Source organism: Nomascus leucogenys, chromosome 11 (genome assembly GCF_006542625.1).
Source record: "Nomascus leucogenys isolate Asia chromosome 11, Asia_NLE_v1, whole genome shotgun sequence".
Lineage (NCBI taxonomy): Eukaryota > Metazoa > Chordata > Mammalia > Primates > Hylobatidae > Nomascus > Nomascus leucogenys.
In genome coordinates this window covers 101,089,741-101,112,109 of record NC_044391.1, presented here as the reverse complement: position 1 = coordinate 101,112,109, position 22,369 = coordinate 101,089,741, and the positions used below count along the sequence as shown (strand labels likewise).

Genomic DNA, 22,369 nt, shown 5'->3' with positions numbered 1-22,369 from the left:
TTTCTCCTATTTCTGGAGGCTGGAGGCTTGAGATCAAGATGTCGGCAGGGTTGGCTTCTTCAAAGGCCTCCCTCCTTGACTGTCAGTGGATGTCTTCTCCCTGTGTCTTCACGTGGTCTTCCCTCTGTGAATGTCTGTGTCTTAATTTCATTTTCTTATAAGAATACCAGTCATATTGGATTAGGACCCACTCCAATGACTTCCTTTTAACTTAATTACCTCTTTAACAACCCTGTTTCCAAACACAGTCACAATCTTAAATACTGGGGCTTAGTATCTGTGAGAGAGGAAAACCTATGATTTTGGGAGTACACAACTCAGCTCCTGACAGTTATTAATCCCAAATCATTAGAAACTGGTTTGTTATTATCTGCTTGTGGCTAGATTCAGCATCCTGGTCTTGCTTCTGCTCCTTGATCTCTGTACCCTATTAGTCTCTTTTAATTTAAGTCTTCTCAACACTTCTCTTTGCTTATTGGCTACAGAGACTCAGACTTCCTCTTAATTTGCTGATGGATAAGACATTTTCTCTGTACATTCATTATTTGCTGCTTCTATTGCTGATATTTAAGACTCTCTGCTCTTTTCACATCTATTTTTCAGTTTCTTTTATTTGGTCTTCTTATATCCCCTGCGGCTTCTAAATTCAAGTTCATTGCAGTGTTCTCTATAATTGCCCTAAACTGGAAGAACTCAAATATCCATCAGCAGTTAAATGGGTAAATTGTGGTACATTCAGATGGTAGAATACTCTGCAACAGTAAGAATAGGAGAACCATCGCCACTTACTCCATGGATGAATACAAGCAAAAGGTTGCATACTTTGCCACCTATCTCATAGAGACAATTAAGCCAACAGAGCCCATGAGCTTAGCAGTCATAGTTCATAGTCAATTCATATTTCGGTACCTACTATGGGCCAGGCATTGTGGAAGGTGCTTTCATATGTACTATTTCATGTAATTCTCAAAAATTTATGAAGTAGACAGTAATGCCATCCTACTTCCAAAAGGTAAAAGAAGTTTAGAAAGAAGAATTTATAAAAGGCAGAGCTGCGATTGAAACTCCTCTCTTCTGACTCCAGTCCGGGTGTTGGTGCCAACATGCCACGTGGCCTTCCTGCTTTCTCCTCCACTGACCACTTAGGCTCCACTGGCTCCATTAGCTGGTAATCACCTTGACCACCCCCAGCTACATGCTGACTGTGGCTTGCAGCTTTAAGATCTTTCTATACTTTTCCTAACCCTTCTCCACAAAGTGAGAGACTGCTTTTAAGGAACCCAATAGCATTATGAGGAGCCAACCCACACATTGCCAATGACCCCCAGAGAAATGTGGATAAGCAGAGGTGCCAGAGTCAGTTCCACAATTTTAGAACAGGAATTCCCAAAGTCTCAGCGTCTCTCTTGGAGCTGTTTCAGGGAAGTCAGGCAGATGGAGTACCTTAGCTGCAGACCTTCTTGGCTAGTAGCTTGTAAACTTGGCCTAGTTTCTGTAGTTTACTTTTCTTAAGTTATATCAACAAAACTGGGACATTTGGTGACTGGGGAACCAGCTGATAAAAACACTTGCACCTGCCAGAAAATGGGGAAAGCCACAGAGAAGGCTACTGAATAGTCAGGCTTCAAGTCTATGATTCTGGCTCAGCAATTAGCAGTAGAATATGCCTTAAACATTCATAAAGGGTGTGAATTCCAATTCACTAGTTAATTGCCTTCTTCTGGAATAAAAATGATATAGTATAATTCTACCTTATGACATCTGGATAAGTTTGCTCTTAGATTCAATAATTTAGTAACAGTATATTCAACGTACAGTTTTTTTCATCTTTAATAAAAGGAGGGAAGACGAGACATGATGGCTCATGCCTGTAATCTCAGCACAATGAGAGGCCAAGACAGGAGGATCACTTGAGGCCAGGAGTTTGAGACCAGCCTGGGCAACATAGCGAGACTCCACCTCTACCAAAAAAATTAAAAATTAGCCACACACAGTGGTGCACACCTGTAGTCGTAGCTACTGAGGAGGCTGAGGCCGGAGGATCACTTGAGTACAAAGAGCTCAAGTTTACAGTGAGCTATGATCGCACCACTGAACTTCAGCCTGGGCAACAGAGTGAGACCCCATCTCAAAAATAAAACAAAGAAAAAAAGGAGAATTTAATCTTTTTGCTTCAAGATAATGACCTTCAACATTTAATAGCCTCCAATTTAGTAGGAGGGTGAAATTCTTCCTTGTGACTTGTTTTTTTTTTTTTAATTTGGTATATATATTTTATTTACTAGAGGCAAGAAATTGGGGAAATACATCTAATCCCTGATAAGTAAAAGAATTCCAAAGGTAATCATATGAATCCAAGGGAACGTTTTCATTGTCTTGACCCCATATTTACCTGCAGAGAATCTTATTTATTGTATTTACTTTGGAATACTTTCCAATCATAAAATACACTGAGAAACCAGGCCTCAAGACCTCTTTCCCTACTTCCTTTCCAAAAGAGGCTATATCTCACCTCCCCCTATGCCCAAAACACTGTTGCTTCAGTCTAAGCAACTACCTATGTTGATGATGAATGATTCTCATGCTTTACTTTCTCTTGAATGTTAAGATGTCCATCCATTTGTGCAAGTAAGGTACAAACAGTCTAGAGTTCTTATATTTGGGAAGGCAGGGCAGAATTTTTAGAAAAAGTAATTTTTATATCTTTGTATTTCAGTCATTTTCCTTTACTTAAAAATAACACCAAAAAGTGCCTGTTTGCAAATGATCTGAGATATTTGACAAGGAATTGAAAAATAATACCAATAACCCTTTAATTGGGATTACATTTTTTGTTACATATTTCACACAATCTTCAAAGGCCTCTCAAAATATAACAAATTTGGGATTTATCATACAAAAAAACAACTTATCTTTCTACATTTACTTATTAATTATGAAATATGTATTATTTATGCCAGCCTCAACGTAAGGCCAAAGGCAAAAGAAAAAAATGTTTTTAAGGCAGACCATCCTAGATAGGAAAATTTGCTTGCAGATGTATAATAGAGATGCTCATCCTTAGGATAAAATAATCTCTAGTAACTGAGAACCACATTCATCAGAGGAAACCTGATATTAAAACTTTACTGATTCAAAGCCAGCTTTACATGAATGAAGATCAAGTGCTATTACCTTGACCATTGTGGTAAGATTGCTTGGAAAACAAAGAGGGTAAATAAGCCCTGGGACATGGTAAGAGTGAGATGGGGGAATGTTTAATCCTCTCAAAAGAACAAACAAATGGTAAATTGTTTGTGGACAAAGGGATATTATTAATTAAAAATAAAGCCTTATCTGTCCTTCAGAGCAAGTTTTAAGCATCTTTACCCGGCAACATCTTATTAATTTTAATGAACTTTTATTTAGGTGCTTGAAACTATTTTATTTCCTTAAAAGTCTAATTAAAACTTTTCATCTAATTCAAAATCACCTTCTATTAAAGTTGGCCATATAATGTGATTTCAGTATGAAATAATTTGAGAAAGATATCCAGTACATATATTTATTGAGTGCACTTGGGCGTTTATGTGCCTATAGAGAACTATACCAAACAATGTGGAAATGGTTCAAAAGATATTAACACAATCTTTGCTCTCACAAGGCAGTTTCATTAGTGAGACACAGCCAAGGAATAGTTTACAAAATAAAAGATAATAACAAGGTCCCAAGGAGGAGCTTAGTCCGCAGGCACAACGCAGAAATTTGGGGTATTGGACAGTTCTGTTCCTCAAGTGACCAACTGCATAGTCAGTGGCAAGAACTTCTTTGGAGCCAATCAGTGACTCTGGTTTTTAAAGACTAATAGAGTAAATTTTTAACAACAACAACAACAACAAAAGGACACAGATTGGCCGGGTGTGGTGGCTCACGCCTGTAATCCCAGCACTTTGGGAGGCCGAGGCGGGCGGATCACGAGGTCAGGAGATGGAGACCATCCCGGCTAACACGGTGAAATCCCGTCTCTACTAACAATACAAAAAAATTAGCCGGGCGTGGTGGCGGGCGCCTGTAGTCCCAGCTACTCGGGAGGCTGAGGCAGGAGAATGGCGTGAACCTGGGAGGCGGAGCTTGCAGTGAGCAGAGATCACGTCCCTGCACTCCAGCCTGGGAGACAGAGCGACACTCTGTCTCAAAAAAAATAAAAATAAAAAAGGACACAGATTGACTCAAGTTCCTCCGAAGTGCCCCTGGATGGTCAGGGGTCCACCCTGAGGCAGGCTGAGGCCTGTTGTCTGGTGGAGGGGTTACATTTAGAGTAACCATGGATATTACTTTCCAATGCTTTCTGCCTCAGGTCTAAAGGGTCCAGGCTTTTAGAGAGTGTGTTTTAAGAACAAGATGAAAGCTGCTGTCTGAGCACATGCAATTATTGTCAACTTAAAAAAAATTTTTTCAAAGGCTTGTGAGTACTGTTAGGAAAGATTTCCTTAACAAAAACAGTGAGGCCAGCAGCAGTAGCCAAGGGAGCTGTTAGGGCAGGAACAGCCATGATGGGCATGCAGGATGGTGGAAACAGCGTAGATCACCCAGAGACAACCAGGACAGCCACCCCAGGGACAGCACAGCAGCAGTAGGGACAGCACACTGACCGTCGGTGAGACGACCCCAACTCAGAAGGAGAAGGGCCAATTTATCCACTTGGCACAGTGGACACAGTGCATAGGGACCATAATACTGTTAAACATCCACGAAAATGATTTAACTTCACTCTCCCTTAAAATCAGGACCCCCCAAAATGGGCTATTTTGTAACAATTAATATGCAATAGTAAGTACAGTCTGGATTATTTTTGTCTTTATACCAATGTAGTAATAGAATATGATTTTTTTAAGGCAGTAGCTCATGAAGCCAAAAGTGCCTAGGGCCCGTGAAAGTCATAATCTCACCCTGCTCCAAACATTCAGACCAAGGAAAGTGAGTATACATATGGTGGCCATGGAATTCCAGTAATGTTCGTAAGTGGAGGCTTAGAATCAAAGACGGTAGAGATCGGTATCCATGACTTTCTCCCACCTGCTCCCTTCCCCCACTCGATCACATTCCCAGTCTGGGTAAAACAAATAGTACCAATTAACACATAACACAAATGGAAGGTCCAGGAGTTATATAATAGAATGTAATTAGTGTAACTCCTCATTAATCCCGGAAGACTTCCTAGAAAAGATAATGCCTGAAGAACTGTGCACCTGTTGCATGGAGAAAGCAATGCTGGAGGGAAAAAGAGACAGTAAGGGAGAAATACATAAAGGGCCAACTGGAAATCTTTCTTTTCAATACACTGTGTCAGTATTTTAAATAGATAGGTACCAATTTCTTTTCTGCAACTTGACTACCCTTATTAAGGAATTGTAAATCACATTTTCCAGCTGCAAACAGATCACTGAACCTGGTAAATTCATCATGGATTGTAAATTCCACATATGAATCTCTATTTAAGAGAAGCAAATTCTGTCCATGCATCCCAATTATTTACACCTAGATCTGTGCTTCTTTCAGAATGTTTAGAAACAAGGATTGACCAGTATGCCAAGATTTAGCTATTGATACCACTTTTAAAACTTACAAAACATTCTGTTGGGAAGGAAATAAGACAGAACCAACATGGCCTGAACCCTAATCTGTGCTGGAAGAAATCTACAGATGCACACTTTACTGGGAAAGGACACTGCAAAATATTGCCCTGACCTTTTCCTGTGTTGGGAGTTTGAAGAGAGCATGACACTTACGACACTAACTTTGACGTTTAGCTCACCAAGTGAAAGAAGATTATCCTGCTTCTGTGCATGACAGACAAGAACAACCATCAAAAATTAGCCTTTTGGTCGCTAGTTTTTTGCAGGTGCTTAATCCAGCGTCCAGAAATTTTTTACCACATGCAAAACTAAAGATCGTGCCAGGTATGGTGACTCACACCTGTAATCCCAGAACCCTGGAAGGCTAAGGCAGGAAGATTGCTTGAGCCCAGGAGTTTGAGACCAGCCTGGGCAACATAGTAAGACTCCATCTCTAAGAAAAAAAAATTTTTTAATTAATTAGCAGAGTGTGGTGGCACACACCTGTAGTCTCAGCTACTTAGGAAGCTGAGGTAGGAGGATCCACTTGAGCCCAGGAGGTTGAGTTTGCAGCGAACTGAGATGACACCACTGCACTCCAGCCTGGGCGACAGAGCGAGACACTGTCTCAAAAACAAACAAACAAACAAACAAAAATATATAGATGGCAGGAGTTTGTTTACATGTATGTATACATAAAGAAATATATTCAATATATTCATACTTGTAGGCTTGATCTTAGTAGGCCTATCCTTTAAATATTCAGCCTAAAAAATTGTTTAATTGCTGGTATTATAAAATAAAATAATTTTTTAAAAAATTCATGAAAATATTAGGGTTGTTAATTTTATTTTCTTAGTTCTGTTTTTTATCAATTTTTGGCAACAAGTATATTAATTTTTATAATCAGAACAAAAGGAAGGCTATTTTGAAAATTCATATGTTAGATAATTTTGGGTTGGCAGAGATGTCTAGTATTGTAGTCTTTTACTTTTCCCCTAATCTAACCTATCTCAATTTCTTCTGTTTAATATCTCTGATAAAGAAACTCTGGATAATTGTTGAGAGTTTAAAAATAATGAAAATAAGTTTTAAATTACAAATTCCTTGCTGACAGTAATAGAATCTGCAACTAAACCAGTGGCCCGTGTAACTGTGGAATTGCATACTTTAAGTAGTTTATGCACCAAAACGGATCTCAAGAAAGTCTTAGTAAAAGTGGCATTTAATGGCATTTAGCTAGCATTTAATAAGAATTAGAGGGATGCTAAAGCTTATAAACCTACTAAGATCTACAGAATAAAAAAGAAGTTTGTATATATATGAAATACTTAGGTTACTTTTCTGTGAAGATAAAAGCAGCAAAAGCATTTTGTTGGAAACATGCTTGTGAGTGAAATTATTGACCATTCCAGATTAGAGAAAGAAGATATTTCTCAGAAAATGTTTGCTCATGTGATTATAGTGAGAAGTGGCTGCTGCCCCAAATCTGAGCGAGATCATGAACAACAGACATTTATGACAGTCAGTGAGGGCGCAGGGAGAGCCCTCCAGCCTCACTAAGCCACGTGGACAGACGACACCTGTATGGTAGAGACAAAGCAGGAGAGCCTGGAAAACAGGTCTGGGTTCCTGTCCTGGCTCGGCCACAGAATGGCTTTGAAGCCTTGGCCACATCACACCGTCTCTGGGCTTCAGTGTCCTCAACTATTTATGGAAGATAATATCTACCCCACAGAGTTACCACGAGATCAGATAAATGAAATTATGTCAAACATTTAGCAGAGTGCCCAGCACGTGGTCACTTCTTGAAATAGTTTAGCCCCTTTCCTGTGAAACAGGTCCAATCTTTATCATCTGAAGCGTCTGGTGGTTCCACAGCCTGTTATCCAGCCGGAGAGGGTCCTGTGATGTCCAGTACTGTGTATGCTGTTTCTTATGTTCTGTATTTTAAAAACGGAAATAAGTGGACCATGACTTGGTTTTCTTAATAAATGTGAATGGCACTGCTAGACTCCCTGTGTTTCATTCATTTGTGCCTGCTCTTATAATAGAACTTAATAAAAAGATTATTCTCTAGAATTATTATTTGTTAGGAAAGCTGTCATTCTGTATATTTCCTAAGTGAAGAAACAAATGACGGAAGAAATAAAAATATCAAATAATTTTCCACAGGAAAGCATTGAGAAAAATAAGTTTCCCCTTAATGTTGATATTGTTTTTCCGGTCAACATTATTTCAAGAAATTAAACCAGGAAGTTGGAAAAAAAGTGATTTTGAAATATTACTTGAAAAGAAATAGGTTGAAATTATTGCTGGAAGATACCACAATATGATAATCAACTTCTAAAATGTCACTATTCTTTTCCATTGTTGCTGAGTGGCATAGAAGCATATAGACTTAATGTTATCTAAAGTTTATAAACTGCTTATTTGCTTGAATGTATATTCAGTGTATATTTTATTTTCGCTGTCTTCATGTTGTCTCACATAATAGATGAAAACTGACCCTTTGGTGTGGTTATATTTTGAAAATTGAGTTTGAAGTCTGAACAATTACATATATATCTTACAATGTTTTAAGCTACTGCCTTCAAAAAAGAAAGAAACCTGCACAGTTATATTGCCATCAGCCCTGCAGAGCTGCTGATAAGCAAATTTGTAAAGTTCCATGAATTGCCAAGCCAATTATCAGTCAGGTTCTGATTTCTGGAAGCATTATCCCACGAGATAAATAGACAAGTCAGAAATAACACAGCTTGATTTTAAGATAACAGGTGGAGGAGGCAATTTGATTTGGGGGAAATCTTGCATTGATACATGAGTGTATTCCCTTGATTTGGCAGTGGTTTTAGACACTGTATCTGGTACCATGGAGATGTCATTGTGGCAGACCTTCCCATTCTGTCCTCAGACTGTACCGCACTTGTAAAACAGTGACGCTCATGGGGTATTATCTCAAAAGCCAAAAGGCTGTAAAGAAAAAAGTTGCTAGCGGGCACTAACATGGGTGTGTCATGACTCTTTTCAGGTAGTAGGTGTAACCTTGAAGAAAAAGTGGCACTGTCTTCAAAAAAGTGACCTGACCCTGGCTTTGGTGGGTTTTTTCTGCAAGAAATAAAAAGCACCGCATGTATTTATTGTACATCCTTTCTAGCTGACCACTGCTTTGTTCTAGAGTTCAGCATGAAAGGACTAATTTTTGTTTTGTTTTTGTTTTTGTTTTAGTGAAATGGCATGTCCCTTGCTAATTCTAGCTATTATAGTTGCACATGTAAAGAAATATCTCTATGTAGTTTATGGATTGGTAGCATTTCAAATAAATAATGTACCGAAAAATTGACCTGAAATTTTTTGAGATGCTTATCAATTGACATTTTTTCTTATCCCAAGAAAAGAATCTAAATTATTATTTTCTTAAATTAAATTATACCTTGTAACATTAGATTTGTTATTTTAAATATAATAGGAATTGAAATATAAGCATGCCACTTTGTTTATTGCTATATTACTAGAACTTACTGAAGCATGGAAAGAATTCTTCACAAATGACTGCTCTTTTGAAAAAAGTAAGCTGCAAAAATATTTGTTATAAACCATATTTAGTCTGTAAATGAGTGTAGCTTATAAAGATGTACTAAGTTTATAGCGTGTAATGTTTTATCCAAATAATTTTTATATTTTGATAAAATGTTAAACAAGTTAATAGTGCCATAATAAATCTTTTCCCAGAATTCAGAATTGTTTGCATCTCCATTTTAGGAAGTTCACATTGCTTCATTAAAGAAGAAACCTGGAATCATTATGCACCTCAATTTGTTATGCAATGAATCAAGTTATCCTTTATTCTTCCAGAAGTCAGTTATTCTATGAATTGTGGCCATATAAACTTTTCAAAACACATACATATATGAAAATTACTACTGATATATCTGCTGAATAAAATCTCTAGTATTTGATATTCCATCTTGGAAATAACACATTATAATTCAATAATGCTAGTTATAAAGTCAAAACAAAACAAAGAAACAAACTTTCAGCATTGGAAACAGATACACACATTTAAAAATCTATTAGCTATACAAAAACTTTTTCTTTGTTCTCATAAAGAAAAGCTGCCTCTGGCTACATTTTAGAAAGTCAGTGCCTGAGAAAATGGATAACGTTTTGATCCCTAGAGTAAACCTACCTTCTAAATACTTAGAGCCCTTTGAAAGCACAAGATAATGATGTAATTGTATCCTTTTTGTTGCATGGAAACGATCAAGCTTTATTAAGTTCTGAGTTAATATCAACCCTGGCTCTTAATTCCGTTTTCCAACATTAGACCCCCATATGTCGGTTTTCGTTTCTCTGCCTGTGATAGGTCTGTCTGCTACATTTGTATTTTAAGTAGATTTACAACACAAATATTTGTATCTTTTCTTAGTATAAAATTATTTTCTTCAGGGAGGCTTTACCCAGAGACCTGAGAAAATTGAAGTTTTTGTTTTTAAAGTATTTAATGATTATTTAATTTTTACATAGTATGAAATTGTTCTAATTGGGATGGAAAGGTAATATTTTGGGGGGGTTTTCCCATTATACCATATCTACTCTCAAAATATGTAATAATCTGGTAAACTCAAATAACAGAAAGCCACTATATCCCTTTACAGTTTATGATTCTACTTCTTTGAGACAAATAACATAGGGATATGTATGTGTTTGTGTACACATTATCTATATATATATATACATATACATATGTAACTATAGATATAGAGACAGATATAGATTAGTGCTGCAATATTGATTATCCTTTACTGACATCTGTATTTATGGGGTTCTTCAATTAAAAGACACTTCTAAAACTCTATTAAAATTATTTGGTCTCAAAAACATTGTAAGTTGCAAAATTTTTTTTATCAAGTTTATACCATCTCCACAAAACAGACTGGGTGAATTACTGTCATGTCAAGCCACTGAAGGATTTTTAGATATTTTGCAACATTTTTACTCTTTTTGTCCCAATCCACTCAAAAATGGCAAAGACTCCAGAGATCACCCAGCAAAAGCCCTCTGTGGGAGTTGGATCCTGCTTCTAATCTCTATCCCAAACTCCTGTCATTCAAAATATTTAGGAATTATGTAGTAATAATTTATAAATGAACATAGCAGACAACCCATAGTGTTTTTAAATTGATATTACAAAAAATTCATGTCATGTTAATTTCCTTAAAACATATTACACATATAAAATACTATGTTAAAATTAAATGTAATATGTCAGCTGTAAAGTGGAAAAAGTAGCTAACTAAAAGTTCACAAATAATCTTTTTTCAGATTTTGTGTGTTTTCTCCTCAGCCAAAAGCCTCAAGATTCACTTGCAGCAGCCTACCTCTTCATTTATGTTGGATTGCTCTTTAAACATTAGAATATCTTGTAATAAATAATAAGTTAAAGATCTCTCCTGACACAGTCATTGTTGATTTCACTGTTATAGGGAAAAGGCTCTAGGGCGGCAGATAAGGCTGTTGCCATGGTGATGAAGGAGATACCGAGGGAGGAGTCTGCTGAAGAAAAGCCCCTCCTTACTATGACATCACAGGTGGGCAGACCCATAGGGTTTCTGTAGGAAGCTGACATATGTTAATATATCAGACATTGTGATTTTTAACTAGAAAAAAAAACTTTAACTCTTGAACCAATTTTTTGAAAGACAGTTTCAATGAAATAATTATACAAATATAGATGAAAACCAAAATTGCTAAAAAAAGAAAAATTCACCATCTAGTTATTTATTCGTGAATATTAATTTCATTACTCAACTTTAGTTAAGACAAAAGAGAAAGAAAATATATGTGCAAGTAAAACATGTTGCTTCTTTATAAAGGAGTCTTGTTAACAACTTTGGGAAAGAAATAACAATTAAGCTAACAGTACATTTGAACAAAAAAAAATCAAATTCCTATGAATAAATACAAGTTATATTGTATACATATGTCAGTTTACCAGTAGAATATCTAAATTTTCTTAAATGTTAAATATATTTATGTTGTGACTATGCATACTACATATATGTCTATACATATTTATGTGGATAACTAATTTACAGGAATGAGCCAGAAGCCCCTGAGTCCCCATGCAGAAAATGGCATCTGTGACCCCTCTTATACTTAGTCACCTTGAGAACAAAAATGTCATCTCTATTATAAGCACATGAGAGCCATTTTCAGCATTTATTATAACAAGTATAGAAAAAAGTCTGCATTTGTATGCAAAGACATGTGGAGACTGTGAATCCTATATGTCCTCGGGGACTTTTGAAACACCCTGTAAAATCTACATAAATATGTATAATGTACTCATCACCACTCTGTGGAACTACCAGTTTTAAAATCGCAAATGAGAAATATTTTTACTTGCATTTATCTTATAATTTAGATTAGATTATTTTAAACATTTCATTTTTTCCATTCAGTTCCGATTATATGAACATGCCTAGAATTCGAAAAATGTCCATTTACAGTCCTCATGAAAGACATTTATATCAAAAGCTAAATTATGGCAACTTATTTTTAGAATATCAGCGGATCTCATCCCCAGCTGCTGCCAACATGTGTGGTTTTATTTTATTCTAAATACTATGTTGTAAGTTATAAAAATTGTAACATATAACATCAAAATTAAATAATTTTTAAAGCTATTAAAGATTCCCAAGACTTTGGGATAAATTTTATGTTTTCAGTTTTTTTAATCCCAAAAGAAGAGATGCTTCTTCCTAATAACACGTAGTAATCATTGGAAAGAAATTTGCTTGATATTTACCAAATTCCTCATTCTTTACTTAATATACATAGTAAAACATATACAGTTTTACACTGATCTCCTGTCAATCAGAGTCAGACCTCTGTAGACTCCCATTTCCAAAATGTTAAGTCCACAGTCCCTCAGGTGAATGCTATGGGAGGTGAGAACTACTTGAAGTTCTTGCTTAAGGGCAGAGCCATACAACGGTAGATAAGACCTAACCAAATTGGCAATTGGCACAGTTGTAATGTAACATATCATCTCAGGACTTCACAATCTAGGGCAGGTTCCAGTACCCAAGATTCTTTTTTCACAAAATCACACATTGCTATGTACTTTCTGGTAATCTTTTCACATGTCCAAAAATTAACATTATAACCTAGGCTTGCATTTAAAATTTAATGCAAAATAACATTTTTGATTTTTAATTTAGAAAAGAAATTGTGATTATTACCATTTTCTCATATCCAGGACATTTGTTTGTATCAAATTCTTCCATTAATCCCTGTCTAATGTTGCATTAACTGTTTGTGAGGTATTAGTTGTGGTTTACTGCATGAAGATTACAGAATGCTTTATTTGATGCATCATATTCTTGTTGCATACTGGCCAGTTTATGAATCAGCAAACAGAGTTCTGATTTAAAAAATTTAATGCACCTGTTGTGTTGATAGTATTACAGAATTAATTTAGTGACAGCAGTGATACAATTATTTCTCAGTCAAATGCAGTTTTATTAGTTGATATACTTTTTCCACTATACACAAGTGGCTTCTTCCCTGCTATGCACCAGTGGCATGCACAAACCAAAAAGAAGCAGAATGATCTGAAAAAGTGAGTACTTCCCATGACAACCGTAGCATCTAGTCCATGTATCATACCACATTCTTACTTGTTATCTTGTGTGAATGTACTACTACTGTCTTGACACGTTTGTCCCAGTGTCTCCTGTAAAGCCCCTTATAACATAGTGCCACATACTGCTGAATACATTGATTCATCTTCATCACTGGTATGTCAATGCCAGCTGCTCATGTGATAGATTCCAGATATGTCTGAAGGTAATTACTACTCTATAAATACTGTCATTGGGATAATTCTGATACATAAAATAGAAAATAACTCACTGAAACACTGAGCTTTTATCTTATTTCATAACTTTTCACTCAACAGACTGTAAGTGTAGAATAATCCCATATTCTAGAACTTTTTTGTATTGTGTGATTATTACTATGTGTTCCTCAACTTTTAGAGGAATTAAGCCAAACATACTCCAGTGGAGCTGTCTATATTACACCAAACAAACTGAATAATGCAGAAGTGTTGGCCAGATGACCTGAACTCAGAAATTGCTGGACCACTGACAGCTGCTCTTTTTTGCTTAAAATAATCGTTCATTCCATATTAAACAATATGCAAGGACTTCATAGAAGCTCAAGTTCATGCTGTCCAAGACTAACACTTAAATCAAATAGTATGTAAAAAAGCTTGTGTTGATGAAAGGGTTGAAGAAAATATGTGAATCAAGTCTTTGAGGAAAAAAATTTTCTCTGGACCTGTGCTGTCCAGTACAGTAGCCACGAGCTACGGAGCTTTATGTGGCTCCTGAACTTTATGTGGCTGCTGCAAATTGAGATGTGCTGCAAGTATAAAATACACACCAGATTTCAGGGAGTAATCAAAAAAATAGTGTAAACTATCACATTAACGATTTTTATAATGATCGTATGTTGAAATGGTAATATTTTGGATTTTTCAATATATTGGCTAAATCAAATATCCTATTTAAATTAATTTCATTTGTTTCTTTTACTTTTTTAAAAGTAGCAACTAAAAATTTTTAAATCATGAGGCCCTCATCATAATTCTGTTGAACGGAATATTCTATTCTAAAGGGTAATAGTATGAACAAATTCAATTTGAGAATAGAAGGGAAAGCCATTTGCCAGAAGGTTGATTATATCATAGAAAAAAAATGTATCCTCTTTATGAGAATGAAATGACTTTAGTGAATACTTTTCTCTCTTGAGGAACCTTCAGAAGTTTTGTTTTTGACCATATCTCCTAGATACTTTTTTAGCAAGGTATAGCCCATTTATCTTTGCCTGTTGAACACAGTGTCTTGAAACTATGTTGCAGGTCTGTTCTTGTGAAGGGACTTTTTTTTCCAAACCCAGCCTTTGTTTTTCTATCTGTCATCACCCATTATATCTCAGTATTAATTTAATTTTTGTTTCTGATAAAGATAAAAAGAGTTATGTCCTCGATTGGAAGAATATTTTCAAGGCTACTAATAAATACAGCCTTGTTTGGGTTTCCATTTCTAACTTAAAAAATTGTCTTAATTATGTTCTCCTGCCTGTCTTAATTTATTGTTAGCACTACCCAAGCTGTGATCTGTTCATTTCCCTGTGAATAGATTCACATTTTACAAAAATCTAGCTATCCTGTCAGGAAAATATTTGTAGCTAGTTGGTTGACATTTAGATCAAGTCAGAGTTGAAAGTTATCACTTGATTATCCGTTACCAGAAGACTAATAGGAAGTGGGGGGTGGGGCAGTCCATTAGTACTATAAGCTCAGAAGAAATGAATTCTGTCAGGCATCAGAGTTACCATGACAGAGCTCTAAAAATCTGGATTTTTAGCGGTTGCATGGTAATGATTTAGTTGTCTTATCTTTTCAATTGATAGAGTCCGTTAACTTGGCTTTGATATTAATGAATCACTCACAGTATGGTAACTATATTGACAGACACCGAATGAATTTCTGAACTTCGATAGGGCTAATAAAACCATAAACAAGTAGTTCAATTATAAAATTATGACTGAAAGCCTATTTAACAAATGACTTTAAATTAACAATTCACAGAGTCGGATGAAGTGGTTGGCACCTGTAGTCCCAGCTACTCAGGAGGCTAATTTGGGAGTATCACTTGAGGCCAGGGCTTTGAGACCAGCCTGGGCAACATAGCAAGACCCCATCTCAGAAAAAAACCATATCACAAATAATAGAGGAATTTCAAAACTCACAAAGATATTTGTGTTTCATTCATATATAAACGAAACAATTCTAAAATTTTTCTATTATTTAAATGAGGTAAAAAGACATGCCATAGTATTATAAATTTTCTAAATCAACATTACAAATATGAGATATTCGTCAGCTGTTTTAAACTTACTAGCTTCAATGTTTTAACTTTAAAAATTATTATTGAAGTATCAAATGCTTAAATATAAAAACAGAATATTTTACTTTAAGCTAAAACAATTCAAGATCATCAATCTGAAATGTGAAACTATAGAATAATGGATTATTGTCCTTTACAGACATTGTTTTATCATCTAGAATATATTATGCTTCAGGGTTAATTCTTAGTAATATGTTAGCAGAAACCTTGAGCTCTATATTTTTTAAAGAAACATCTAAGCAATATATCTCTTTAAAGACAAACACAAAGATTTAAGTCACAAAACAAGATTTAAGTCACAAAACAAACAATATGAACATACACTGTAGTTTAAGTAACAATATTTAAAAGCAAAACATCTTTTCATCTTATTAGTTTCTTATAGCTTATTTAATAGTTTAATTTTAAAACATTGAAATTGAGAAATTCAAGTTGAGCTACAGCAAATGTCGTTTCAGATAAAGTTTTAAGAGCTGGGTGATATAATCTGCCTTTGTTCCACACAAAGAAAACACTGTATTGATATATGAACCAATTTGGTGGTGTGGTAGCTAATATTAATCACATCAACTGGCCAGTCTGAGTAAGTCATAATTCAACTGAGATCATTTGATTGAATATTTGATTACAAAGAAGATGTAATGGTTCAATAGTCTTTTGCATTCTGATTGACAACAAGCCCCTACATGCAACTTCTCGCCTATCTTCTTACTTCTAAACAAAAGTTTTCCTTTGTTTCTGTGTCAGTTGACCACTTAAGCGTTTTCCCTCAAAATCTCAAGATTTGAATCTCTGATTTAAAATCAGCAGGGAGGGAATAGGATTGTGATGAAGTGTTGCTGGCTTGTCATTCACATTGGTCCAAGTCCTTCTTCCAAGTGTTGAATGGTATGGGGCAGGCTTAGACCTTTATTTTGATTTTTTTCATTAGGCATTCTCTCTTGGCACTTTGACTTCTTGGTAGAAGCTTTGTATTTGGAAACGTTTCCTTAGCTATCAATAGGTCTCCAAACATTTAAAAGATGTGACTGGGAAGAAATGGGTTCAAGCATGTGGTTTAAAACCGGCAAAGAAATTGGCAAACATTAATGAGGACCACTGACCTCTCTGTGAATTGATCAAATCCAGTAGGAAACTGAGGACACCCAGGCAATAATTCTTTTGTACAGTTTGCCATTCAGTTAGACTGCATAAAATCAGTCAATATTGATTAAACTGCTACTATGGAATACAAAAAAAAATGTTGGATGAGATCTCTACTCTAAAGGAAGTCACAGTCTAGTTGGCAGTTGGAGAGGGACAGATAAAACTAAGATTATGACACTGGGCAAGACATGGGAACATGCAGGTGCTATAAAGAGGCACTCAATCGTTGGCACTAAAGAAGGTTCCTAGACAATGTGCCAATTGAATGGGATCCTGAAAGAGAAATAAGAATCTGTCACCATTATAGAAGGTTCTTCGAACTGATCCAAATATTGAGAAGAGGAAATGGGAGGATAAGAAATGAAAATTTAAAATGTGAACAAACTGAGACAAAGACCTTAGCAGCTAATGAAGTGGGTCATTTTAACTCAGCTATGATAATCTGACTAGACCAAAATTGCAATCACTTCACCTCAGTTATTTTAAAAAATTAGAAACTTTTGGGTTACTTTTTATTATTTGTATAACACCAACGTACTCCATACCCAAAAGACAAAATAAGGGAAGTTCATAAAGTTATTTTCAAACTAGAAGAAAGTCAAGAAACCTTATCCTACTAATGCATAAGGAAAGAATAAGTGTTATACAATTTGGAAATTAAGCTTAAAGGGAATACTTGGGAGATTCAGTTCAGTTTGAGATTTTCTTTTATGATCTAAAAGATGTATCTGTTCTCAAGTCACCAGAGGAAATATCGTAAACTTGTTCAAAATGAAGAGGAAGGCATGGAAAAAGCTATTCTTATCTATGCAAATATAAATAAAATGGGACTTCCTATGACTAAAATAATCATTCCTAAATTCCCGCAACTGAAGATGCAATTTAAAATTCGACCGTTTTAGATAGGTATTTTTACATCTTCAGTTTCCGCAAAGTCACTTTCTCATTTAATAGCCATTTATTGAACCCCTTTTAGATGTAGACATTCTATTTGAAGTTATGAAGGATATAAATATAAGTAAGATATTCTCTGGCTTCAGAGCTTATAAGGAAAGATTTCCGTATCTTCATAATATCTCCTGTTTCATCTTCCATATCTCCCATCAAAACCAAAAAACTTTCTGTTCAGTTTCAGTTACCTTTCCATGCTATCTGTAATCTGGTCTTTCACCCTTGAGCCCTGCTATTATCCCCCACTTCAGCCCAAGCATTTCTCAATAGCTAAATTGTGCTGCAGCTTGAAAAACACTGACTCAGGAGGTAGCTTGTTACTCCTTCTTCGATTTGAATTTGTGAAAGAAAGCCACAGGAGTAGCTTAGTTGTAGAAGTCGGGCAGTTATAACAATTCCATCAGTCCAGATATGAACTATGGTCAGAAACAAGACAGTAGGTGTGGAAGAGTGTACACAGACTTCCTGAGGCAGAGGTGTAGAAGACCGGAGATGCCACGCCTTTGTCCTGGGCTTCCTGAAGTCTCTCAGAACAGCCTCTCCTTTGGTATCCCTTTATTTGTATGCTGAGTAAATCTGAGAGTGCTAGTGTGCTTTCTCCAGAAAATTTGTCCAAAGTTTGAATAAAGAGACAGACTCCAAAAAAAAAAATTATTACCTTTGATAAAGCAGACAGGCCCAAGAGGACAGGGCTCTCATTAAATTGTGCCTTTTCCTTTGCTTTCCATTTAGATGTTAACAAAAATTTTACTTTTAGAATTACTTTATCAAATTTAGACTATAGTTTTTATGCATTTGCAGCTAAAACTATCTGAAGAAATCTAACACCCTGGTCTTCCAAAACTATAGGTAATGTAGGCCTATTTCACTATTCCACACATATATGTACACAGAACTGTGATTTAGGGATAAATTCTTAGTTTTTTTGTTTGTTTGTTTTTACTAAGGCATTTAACTGTATCCAAAGTAAAGAAAGAGTACAGGGGATTTTCCATGGAATATAGCTTATACTTATCTACATAACGTTGATATGTATCAGAATTATGAATAAGAGAACTCAGTTATTCTTAGCCATCTGTCAATGAAATTAAACTTTTTTTCAAAGAAATAATGACTATCAAAGAGATAGTTATGACATTGTCCATACATATTCATACTTTGAAAGTCACAGGTGTATTGGTTGAGTTTAGTCTTTGCACTTTATACACTTTAGCCAATGGGTAAATAAGACCTAGACCCAGAGGCCAGTCATCAGAATGTACTGCTTAGTAAATGCAACCCTGTTACAATAATTTCTATGAGTATAGGGTGGTGCCATATTTGATGGTAACCTTCATCCTCTGTGAATGCATATAACACAGTGGAATTCAGATGGCACTTGACAGCCATGAGAAGGCCACAGTGTGGAGGTGGGCATTGTTTGTGAAAGTAGGACCTCATCACTGTGTTGATCACACTAGATGAGTTCATTACATTAAGCACATATGGTTAAAAGAGCAAGTCCTACCAGGAAATATGTATCAATATATGGGTCCTTTGGAAACTGTTACATATGTACAGTTTGGACATGCACTAAACACAAATGAGATACAGATTCTGGGACACTAATCATATTTTTAGATGAGCTCACAGGATCACCGATGTTTAGCTATTTCATCATTTTCTAGCATATTATATTCTATACCAGTGCTTTCAACTACATTTCCAGATAATAAAATTGACTTTTATGCCAGGAAGTATTATAAATCATTCCTAAACTCAAATAGACCGTAGCATTTACAAAAATTCAAACATATTTTATTCCTGAAACATAGGCAGCTCATAGTCCCTCAACATTTAAAAATATTTTAATATAAATAGAATGGATGATACCCAGGAATGTTCGAATTCAGAAAAAATAAAAAGCACTGGGGCTCAGAGTTTCACTCATGAGTCAAAGCAGCATCCTAAAATAAAAGATTAATATCAGAAGAGGCCTTGGATTTGATTCCTAGCAAAATCTGCAAGGTTTTATACATAGTAATACCAAAGCTTACAATAATTGAAGAAAGATCTATCGCTGTAACTTGAACGTTAAAAGAAGAAAAGCATTCTCAAAGCCCATCCCTCAATAACAAATTAATATGTATAAAAATCTAATTACCAACTCTATATCGAAATCTTAAACTCTAATGGACATCTGAGATTTACACATGTTTAAATGAGATTTATCCATGTTTAAATAGCATGCATATGAGTACTAAATGTGTCTCTTGGCTTCCAGTCTCCAAATGACCACTAAGTGCTTCCATATTGCCCTTTCAGAAATAAAAGAAGTGCACTTTCTCCCCATAGTTACCATTAATCAGGTCCCCTGCCACCTTCCATCAGCTCTAAACTATGAGACTACTGACACTGTGCCAGAGAAACAATGTAGAGAAAGTGAGTAGAGTAATATAAAATATTTTGATTTGGTAATACTCCAAAGCACTCCATTTGTTATTTTATGCCTCTTAAAATGCAACTTAACAAATAAGTTCTTAAAAATCTAGAGATTGGCCAGGCACAGTGGCTCACACCTGTAATCTCAACACTTTAGGAGGTCGAGGTGGGAGAATTGCTTGAACCCAGGAATTCAAGACCAGCCTAGGCAAGGTGGTGAGACCTCGTCTCTACAAAAATAAATTTTAAATTTTAAAAAATTAGCCAGGCATAGTGGTGCACACCTGTAGTCACAGACAGCTATTTGGGATACTGAGATGCGAGGATAGCTTGAGCCCAGGAGTTCGAGGATGCAGTGAGTTATGATCATGCCACTGCACTCCAGCCTGGGTAACAGAGAGACAGCCTGTCCCTATTTAAAAAACAAAAAACAAAACAAAACAAAAACCTAAAGATCATGAGGTGTGTCTTTTTCTTAAGCAAAAAAACTAGATGATTATGCCTATTTTATGAAAGGCAAATATAAAAGCTCCTCCGCCCAAAAAAAAAAAACAAAAACAGTTAATTTAGTGATCAACCACCTGAGTATCAAAAGTGTTTTCTCCCTTAACCATAGAAACATACTCGGCAAGACGGGATTCAAAGAGGTGCAGAATAATTGAAAGTAAATAGTGGTTGCCACTGATAATTAGAGATCCACTAAAAAATCAAAGTGAAAGATTGCTGAAATTAGAAAATGAGCTAATGGGAAAACACGATTGAATCTACCGAGATCTATTTCACAAATAGATTTTACAAACGCATCTACTAGATACCTACACAGTTAATATAACAATATTTTCTACTCTCCCAAAATAATATTTGTTATGTAATACAAAAGCATTCCAAGGAAATGTAGAGGGTGTGATTTTAGGTGACCTGAGCTTTCTAAGAGAGGGAGACGAGGCAGGCATTTATCCACCCACACTGATCCGTGTGTTTGCACTCCCCACATAAACACTGACTGAGCAGTGCTAACCAGAACATGTCATCTTTGAGTCTGAAGCCACTGTTCCAGGTCTCAGTAGGAGCTTTTGTCCAGGTGAGGAGTGGGATTGGCCCTTAGCAACTATGATTCAATACGTGTCATTTTCTATATATTGAAATTAGAAAATAATTGTATTTCAGGAGGGGGGAGAAAAGGCTTGAGCTTTAAACATTGAAGTTGGCTGCATCAAAAATATGTTGACAGTGCTAAAAGGCTCATTCCCCACCTCTTGATATTTTTTTCTCTCTTGCCCCCACCCCATTATTTATTTATGTATTTATTTATTTTTGGTAGGCTTGCTATTCTCATTTTGTTGCAAGGCTGCATTTTAATTCATCTGACTCTGCAGTTTAACAAAGCCCTTTGACACCTCTGTTCATTTGTTCTCAGCTGGTGAATGAGCAACAAGAAAGCAGACCCCTCCTGAGTCCCTCCATCGATGACTTTCTCTGTGAAACCAAATCGGAAGCAATAGCAAGGCCAGTAACATCCAATACAGCTGGTAATTCTTTCACTTTTAACTGTTCCTCAACTAGAGTTAATTTTAACTGTAGTAAAATGCACATTTTTTCCATAATACATTTTAAGTGAGGAAATAATGTTTGCAACCAAATGAAACTTTAGAATATATACTATTTAGCATAAACCAATAAATCACAGAAATTGCAATGTATATTACCCACCCAATTTTGCAGAACATAAGTATACCACTATTAGCAATGAATCATGTTTTCATGTATATTTTCATATTTACATATTTATATCTAAAGTCTCATCACATTAGAAAATCTTTAAAACAAAAGCATCTATTTCAGAGTAAGGTTTTCAAGTTCTGGCTGATGGTCCAATTATTTCTGGAAATATTTTGCATAACAGAAGTCCAGTAAATAAAAATGTGGCAACCTTTTCAAGTAGATTCAAATGACAAAATATCCTGCAGCTTTGGGATAATGTAGAGCCAGTTTCATTTTGTGTCATATAAATGTGTTACTTGCTCCCCGTTACAACAATCTATTTGAACGTTCTCCTGGAATTAAACATTCTCAAATAGTAAACCATCCCCTGCTCAGTGCCTGTCACATATAGGAATAGGCACTCGATAAGTATTAATCCAATGAGTGAGTACAGGATGCCACTGGCATAAATTACACTTCCCTTGTAGAGGCAGTCTTTCTGCATTGATTTCATTTGGTCAGCATTCACATTCAAAGTCATGTCATTCAAATAAGAAGGAAAAAATGATGTTC

The 22,369-nt window shown here is 35.6% G+C and overlaps 1 protein-coding gene across 9 annotated transcripts in view; it reads left to right on the top strand.

The window, feature by feature from the left end:
• The window catches only part of PEX5L (peroxisomal biogenesis factor 5 like), a 242,060-nt gene that overhangs the window by 126,558 nt on the left and 93,133 nt on the right, over positions 1-22,369 (top strand). For 3 of the 9 annotated variants that reach the window (XM_003256511.4, XM_030822854.1, XM_012510556.2), the window contains 3 exons: positions 8,626-8,691; positions 11,081-11,185; positions 21,513-21,624. In XM_003256511.4, coding sequence (XP_003256559.1) covers positions 8,626-8,691; positions 11,081-11,185; positions 21,513-21,624 — 283 coding nt within the window. The remainder of the gene's footprint in view (positions 1-8,625; positions 8,692-11,080; positions 11,186-21,512; positions 21,625-22,369) is intronic. The other 6 variants (XM_003256512.4, XM_003256509.4, XM_030822853.1 and 3 more) reach the window with 2 other exon arrangements.